An 8,510-nucleotide genomic window follows, 5' to 3' on the forward strand; every position below is an offset into this window, starting at 1 on the left:
TGGAGTTTTGTTCTCTGAGCCGAATGGTTTGGTTGTGGACCTCTCATCTTTATTCTGAACGACATCATCAGCACAAACTTCAGGTAGAAAAGAAGTGTTCGAATTTCTCCACATACAGTTCACAACCTGTCCTGTAGACAGAAGTAAACAATGACAAGTTAAATGTGAACGAAAACCAATCAACATCGAGTTCTACAGGACAAGCTGTGAACCATATGTGGGAGAATTCGAACACTTCACTTCTACTTGAAGTTTGTGCTGATGATATCGTTCAGAATAACGATGAGATGTCCACGACCAAACCACCCAGCTCAAACAACAAAACTCTGTCAAAATGACATGAGAACTTGGCTCAACGCATATCTGTACTAGGCTCTACACTGATAACTGACTGAATGAGTGAGGGGAGGCCTTAGATGAAATGAGAAAGTCGATAAATGTTAGTAAGTCCTTTTTTAAAAAATGGAATATACTCACTTGGTTTAGTCGTGTTAAACCCACCGCTGCTCCATACACATTTAGCATTATCATATTTTTTAGAACAACTTGGACTATTTGGGGTGGAAATCACTGTTGGCGGTAGCAATAATTTGTCTTTTACTGAATTTACTGATGTATCCTGATGAGTAAATAAAAGAAAAGGTGTATAATAATTAAAATTTCGAAAATTACGACGATAAGATTTTCGAATTATATATATATATATATATTACTTACGCCTGTTACCCCTCTTCGAGGAGCATAGGCAGCCCATCAGCATTCACCATCCAACTCTGTCCTGGACAATCCTTTCCAGTTAACATTCATCCTTTCCATATCCGCTCCAATCTCCCGTAATGTGCTCTTTGGCCTTCCTCTTTTCCGCTTCCCTTCCGGATCCCAAGTTAGCGCTTGTCTCGTTATACAGTTTGGTGATTTTCTTAATGTATATCCTGTCTACTTCCAACGTCTTTTCCTAATTTCCTCTTCAGCTAGAAGCTGGTTTGTTCTCTCCCACAATACGCTGTTGCTGATGGTATCCGGTCACTGAATGTTGAGTATTTTGCGTAGGCAACTATTTATAAATACATGTACCTTCTTGATGATGGATGTAGTAGTTCTCCACGTTTCAGCTCCATACAGTAGGACTGTCTTGACATTCGTATTGAAGATTCCCACTTTGAAGTCAGTTGAAAGTTGTTTTGAGTTCCATATGTCCTTCAGTTGTAGAAATGCGGTCCTTGTTTCGCCAATCATCGCCTTTACATCTGCATCCGATCCTCCTTGTTTATCAAAGATGATCCCCAGGTACGTGAATGTTTCCACCTCTTTCAGAGTTTCACCATCAAGTGTGATTGGGTTGGTGTTCTCCGTGTTGTATTTGAGAATCTTGCCTTTTCCTTTGTGAATGTTGAGGCCTATTGATACAGAGGCTGCTGCTACATTTTTTGTCTTCGTCTGAATTTGTTCGTGTGTATGAGATAGAAGGGCTGTCATCTGCGAAGTCCAAATCATCTAATTGATTCTGAGATATCCATTGTATTCCGTGTTTCCCCTCAGATGTCGAAGTCTTCATAATCCAGTCAATCACTAGAAGAAAGAGGAAGGGGGAGAGTAGACAGCCTTGTCTGACTCCGCTCCTTATATATATATATATATATATATATATATATCGAGAGACTGTGAAGGCTTTGCAATTTATCAAGCTAATCGGTCAACTTTTCAACTCCTTAAAAACACGTCGGGGAGGATTTGTGGAACTATGGAAAATCGAAGAGCATTGGATACTTGTTTCGTCTGAATTCTGAACTATTCAGTTGTGATTACATACCCATTCACTTACCTACTACTCACTCTAATTATGTTCAAAACGATCAGATTTGATGTTCATGCTCTCCTATTTATTAGTTCGTTGTGTACACTCCCCCCTGTGCTTAATTATTAAGTATTAAATTTAAAGAAAAATAGAAATAAACTTACAGATTGATGTGATAATATTAAATTAGAGTCAGATCCACTAATCTCTTTCACATCATCATATGCATTATTATTAACCGGCTTTAATTGATGATCGTCTGATAATTGAGGAACTGTAGTGTTTATATCAGCACCAAATACAGGAGTTGATGTAGGAGGTTGAAGAATGATTGTTTTAACTGGTGGATGATTTGTTGAAAATTCAGGTTGAGCTGTAGGTATAGGTGTTACAAGTGAACTTGTCATGAATGTAGATGGTCGTGTTTCAGTTAAATTGGTACTTTGAATAGGATTTATTGTAGATGGATATGGTTCTGGTGCAGTTATCATTGGTATATAAGAACCAATAAATCTAGGCAAAACCATTAATTGAGGTAATATGAAAAAACTTGGAGATGGTTGAGATCCATTTAATGTCGATGGTGTAGGTGTAATAGGTCTAGGTGAAGGAAAAACCATGGTAAATCCATTCATTGGATTGGACTGATGTGAAATAGGATCTATGTTAGATACATAAGAAGTTAATGGTGTATTTTGTGATGAAATAAAATTTGGATTACCATAAACAACATTAGTAAATTGTATAGGAGTAGGAAGTAATCCGATCCCTGAAGTAGAAGGGAAACTAGGTAGTTGCGTATCAATTTGTTCCGTTGAAATAGAGGAGCAACTTGATGTTATATTGATAACTTGTTTGGCAGATTGTGAAACAGTTAATTGTTCACAGCCTATCGAAGATGGAGGAGATGAAGTCTTCGTTTGATTAATATTGTCCTGGAGTTCTGTGAATAAGCGGAAAACAAGTTCTATTGTGTATGTGTTCATAAAGAGTACAGAAAAGTACGAATGACTTAATTTTCATTAATAACTGATCACATAGATTCATAAAATAACTGTTCATTACTTTAAATTTTGTGTAGGTGTGATGTAGAAGTTATTGTAGTTGAAAACTTAATGTAGTCTAGCTAAAAGCTTGTCTGTATCACACATAAGTTCAAACTTAATCTAAATTAGAATGTTCAATAACCTGTCGTCTCATAATTATTCATTCTATATTAGTATAGGGGGTTTGTGGAGATAGTTAACTTTTATAGTTCGCACTATGAACCGATCTTCAAAAATCAGGAAGCATTGGATAATTGTTCCATTCTAGTGTGGAACTCTTCAACAGTGTCCATTCACCGGAGAATGGACAAACTAACTTCAGATCACGTATCAAAGGCTTAACCTTTAGAACAATGAGCTGGCACTCAATGGTTTGCAAGTCTGAATTCTTTCAAAGTTCTGATTCCCATCTTAATTTGTTGTCATTGTGATATTAAAAATAGTAAAAGAAAAAGCCTAAATCGACACGCTATATATCAGTTTAATATCCTCGTTAATTGATCAAAAAAAGTAAAACGTTAAACGTATAAAGTTTAAAATGTTCATGAGATGGAATCAGAAAATTAACCTATTATTCCACGTGTACATTAAATGTTAACCGAATAAATTTTATCTAATTAATTTTAAAGATAGTTTGCATTATGAATTGATCTCAGTTGCAATAATTCATTGAAAATGATCTCATTCTGGTTTGAAATTGTTCACACAACTGCACACTCATTAACACCGTAAAGATTAAGGATGATACTGTTATTTATCTATTCGATAAGAACCCATTGACTAACTTTAGTTTTAATTAATTTGCAATATAGTGAGAATGTCATCAATCGATATTCACCAGCTTTTCATTTATTGAGAGTGAATGGTATCTTATTTATAACAACACTCGAAGAGCATGTATTTGATCTTCAGAGTGATAATGAGTAATGTCTATTACAGAAGAATTGAAAATCAGAAAGAAGCAAATGTTCCGTGTTTTATGACTTTTAATACCTCTCTTCAAATGATATCAAACAAATATCGACACACACCAAATAAATTAATAATCCTTTATTTAATGTAAAATTTTGTATGTGTACACATGGCATTCGATTGATGATTAGTGATTGATTAGAAGAGCTAAACAGTAGATAAATAATTCTAAAACTCGAATTTACGATTTTTGTCGAAAGTCATTTGATCTGAATTCAATATTTACACACATAAAAAAACAGTCTAAGATACTTAGAAAGATAACAAAATATCAACCATTTGTGCACTTCTACAGCGGTTTGGTGTGTACACCAGGAATTCTGATATCATCGATAAAAGTAACGGTAATATGAAATGCAGAAAAATGGGAATTGCACGATTTATGTTACTGAGATTCTTCAGTAGTATATAAACATAAATACGTATATTTTCTTCTAAAACCAAATAAAATACCCATCTTACACCTAGAACGAATAAAATTCTCTATAATACAAGTGAGTTATTTGTATTTAATATGATCTTGAATTTGATTCGGAATTATCCAAACTTTCCTATACTTTTTATTTATACTGTATTGTCCTGTTAGCAAATATTCTTTTAAAAATGTTACTAAAGGCTATATTTACGAGACCCATTCGGTGTGCACATATAGGAATAGAGACTGATCAGTTACAGTCCTGAATATCAACAATGAAAAATTGCAAACACTTACCTATACGTCTATACCTGTTGATTATTAGGTTAATTCATATAAAAACAGATACAATTGCGTAGAAAAACAGTATTCTCTGCACAAAAATTGAGTGGTCTGGGATATTTATTGAGTACAAGGATCGAAATAGTTGGTTTTCATAGGAAGCCACTTCTTGAGATTTTAGTCTAAAGGCATATTTCACAATATAGTAGTAGATCAACACTAGGAGCTTCGGTTCTGTAGTATCCAGTGACCAAACATATGTTCGTAAGTCATTCATTCCCTCAGGATCCCTGAGCTCATATATACAATTGGTTTGGAATTAAGGTTTCCAAACTTCCCTATATGATCCCTTTGTATTCAGTAGACTAGATTAGGACCCAGATATTCGCTTTACATCCTTTCGATTTCCTAAACTATACCCTCACCTAGGGAGGAGTTGAGTAGGACTTCCCAAACAGAGGCCATAAACTTGTGACTAAAGGTTATATCGAGGTAATCCATCCACATATAGCAACATAAGTTAATTGATTTCAGTCCTGAATATTAACGACGGGGTAAACTATTACTAAAAATAAGTATGTTATATTCAAGAAGTCAACGAAACAAATAAAGAAGTATTTAAAAACGATTAAATTTCAACTCACTTGTAGTCGAGCTCGTATTGTCTGTAAATGAACGAGACGAGTTTGATCGAGTATAATTTGTGGAAAGTCTTTTTTTAGGAGGTGGACGAATTTTCCTCTGTACCACATTAATATTAGTAGTAGTAGTATTACTGTTGTTATTAATACTATTATTCTGTGAAGTAGAGATTGGATTCCAAACATCTGTGGTACAATGAGTTGATAACTTTGTAGGTTGGATAGCAATTAAATGATCTGTAGGGCGACTAAGAGGTACACTATTGTTGTTGGTGGTAATAGTGGTAGTGGTTGTGTTATCACCTGAGACACATTTATTCAAATCATTTGAAATCTTATCTTCCACTACGCTATTTGAGAAAGCATTTAATTTACTGATTGAACCAACTGAATGTTCAGTGGATGATACACTAGACACTGACTTATCACTTGTTTCGTTCTCTTGTTTAGACATCCAACGAGAATGATGTTCAGAGATTTCATCACCTGAAGAGTGATTGGACAAAATTAGTTGTGTGATTAATTTTAGATTACAGTAATCTCTTTGTTACAAACATGTGGGGGAAAAAGATTTAAGAATGTTTCAAAAAAAGATTTACAATCGAAATAATTCCCTTAACAGTAAAAAGCAACCTCATGAGAATACAATAAAAAAAGATTCCCAATTTGGGTCAGATGTCTTAATTACTTTCATTCGCCAAAGTCTTTTTTGGAAAAAAAGCATAAAATAACTATAAGTGTAAACTAGACATCATGAACAAAAGCTAAGTCTAGGCTTTCAAATAAAGCGTTTAGGCTGACTGATTATACAAGAATATAGTTTACATTCATTCAGTTCATTTCACTCAATATTCACTAATAAATTGCTAACCTAATGTAAAGCACGTTAGCAGCAGAAAAGTGGCATACAAATTTCAATTCTTAATAAGATCAGCCACAACCTTAAATGGGTCATAACAAACCCACTAACCACCAAGACAAATTATGCCGGTTTACACCTATTAGGTGAAGTGACTTAAATATACAACTTTCATGATCAAAAAACTTTCAAAGCTTAGACAAGTACAAATGTAAAGGATCGAAGACAAACATTTAAGTAGGGTTACATGAAATCATTCGATTTAGTTAGGTCCTCATCAGATACTTACTAACCTATGACATTTTAAAATTAAAATTATCTCATAAAAGTTAACATTCTAATACACGTGAATTTGACTAGAAGTGAATATGTATCATGTATGATAAAGCGAAGACTCTAAAAAAACTAATAAGATTGAAAAACTTGTCTAAGATGTATATAGTGTGAGGGGAAACTCTAGAACATCAAACCAGTAACTAAAGGTCATAGAGCTGAAAATTTCTGTTGATTACGCAGTCAACTAACTGAACGCACGTTAACGGTGAATTGAAAGGACTAAAAATGATGTGATTGAAATATCCTCCACCCAAACTGATTGTATTATACGAAATAACATGTTTTTTAACGAAATTAAAGATCGATAGGTACCTCTTTCATGTTATCGACGACTATGTGTATAAATTTAAATGTATCTGTTAAAGCAGTTACATTGTTGAAACAGAAGAAAGGATCTACATTCGATTCAAAGAATATATTCCAAAATGTCCGAGATCGGAATGATCAAAGATTTCAGCAGCACTATTTAAAGACATTCATATACTTGAGATAGGTCATCAAAATGATAAAATGAAGTCCTTCAAAGTGACTAATAAAGAACTAAACTCTGATCTTCTGAAATTCGCTAAAACCATAGCTATCGAAAGTTTGAAACAAAGCTTCTGTTTTTAAAAAAAAGTGATATATCTTTATTAACAGTAATAAAATTATAATCACTCGAGTATCTGTAGAGCAGCAGAGTTTCTTTTTACTAAACAACAACCAGGTAACCTATTTTGAACTACTATACACGAATGTTTTATCTAACAAGTAACTATTTCAGAATACTATAAAAACTAACTTATATCCTTGAGATTTAAAAAATAAAATTCAAGCAATAAGGATCAATTCTTTAAAGAAATTGTCAGTTCAATAAAATTTGAACAAATTAGTCCTTTCTTATCTGCTACTTGAACTTGTAAAATTAAGAAAAACAAATGTTCACTTTCATCAGAAGAAAATCTGACGAACCATATTATAACATTCTGTCATTTGTTTCCGGAGTCCTTGTGTTACGTATTGGATTCAATTACAAATATCCAAACCGAGTCAGTTTGGTTTGAAAATTAGATGAAAGAAAATATGGATATGATTGGTCAATGTTTCAGCTAATTTTCTTGAATCTGATTGGTCAGTAAACGAACAAAAAAGCGTGGGGGACTGACATAGATGAAATACGTATAAGCAAGACAAGTCGGCGTAGCTGGACTAGAACTAACTATCGATCGTGCCTAGAACATTGATAAACTGTATTCAGGCAGATATTAGAGAATAATGAAAAATTATAACTGACAATAATATGTAATACACAAATTAAAATCCTTTTACAATTACTGAGAGGAATGTAAAACTACGAGTACTAATCGAAACGAATCTATTTATCAAAACTACTCCACCATGATTAACCTTTCACAAAAATCAAATCAAATCTATTTTACTCTATTGAGTGGTATGTTCAAAGTAAACAATAGTGAAATTTCGATTTGATCCGTAAATAAACTGATCAACAGCCAGCTGAATAATCTGTCAATATATTATGTGCAAAGTAACATCGATAAAAGTAATATGTTTCGATTATATATAGAATTCGAAAATATTTTCAAACTACTCTTACTATAAGATGAGATGTCAAGTTGGATGACATTATACAGATGTTTCACTGTATAGTAAAAATGTTACAAGTTCAAAAACATATTAGAAGCATGCTAACGAAAATAGAAATATAATGTCGTTCAATGTTCAATTATACCGACCCATGATGAGGAATTATTCTAATCACAGGTTGATGTAAGAAAATTAGTGAAGCAGTAATCCCTCGGGGATGATGACCAGCGGTGATGATCGGTAAAGGTTTAAAACTAATAAATGACTTTTCTATTGTGGCTACTAACAATAGAACTTTCTAAATGATACTACGTGTGAACAATCAGTCTTTAAATCTTTAAATGAAAAAACGTAGGAAAATAATATGAATAAAGAAACATGCAAGTTAGTACAAAAATGTTGACAAACTTCAAAGCAGTCTTCAGAACTGAAAAATTATTCGTAAGTACACTCAGCAATAAATTTCAGCTTGTGCACCTGAATTAGTTTTGAAGTTAAGTTTTCATGATGTCGAAAACTTTATTACTTGTTCATGATAAGTTGGTAAGCATCTAATATTAGTTAGTGAAGCAATTTACAT

The 8,510-nt window shown here is 33.1% G+C and overlaps 1 protein-coding gene across 1 annotated transcript in view; it reads right to left on the reverse strand.

Annotated features, from left to right (window-relative positions):
- Window positions 1-5,605, reverse strand: part of Smp_157520 (hypothetical protein) — a gene marked incomplete at both ends in the record, with an annotated part of 20,388 nt that extends 14,783 nt beyond the window's left edge. Inside the window, 3 exons of the mRNA XM_018794991.1 lie at window positions 478-619; window positions 1,960-2,738; window positions 5,155-5,605. Of these exons, the coding sequence (XP_018649348.1) occupies window positions 478-619; window positions 1,960-2,738; window positions 5,155-5,605 (1,372 nt within the window). The remainder of the gene's footprint in view (window positions 1-477; window positions 620-1,959; window positions 2,739-5,154) is intronic.
- Window positions 5,606-8,510: the final 2,905 nt, after the last annotated feature.

The sequence above is a fragment of the Schistosoma mansoni genome, chromosome 1, assembly GCF_000237925.1.
Source record: "Schistosoma mansoni strain Puerto Rico chromosome 1, complete genome".
NCBI lineage: Eukaryota > Metazoa > Platyhelminthes > Trematoda > Strigeidida > Schistosomatidae > Schistosoma > Schistosoma mansoni.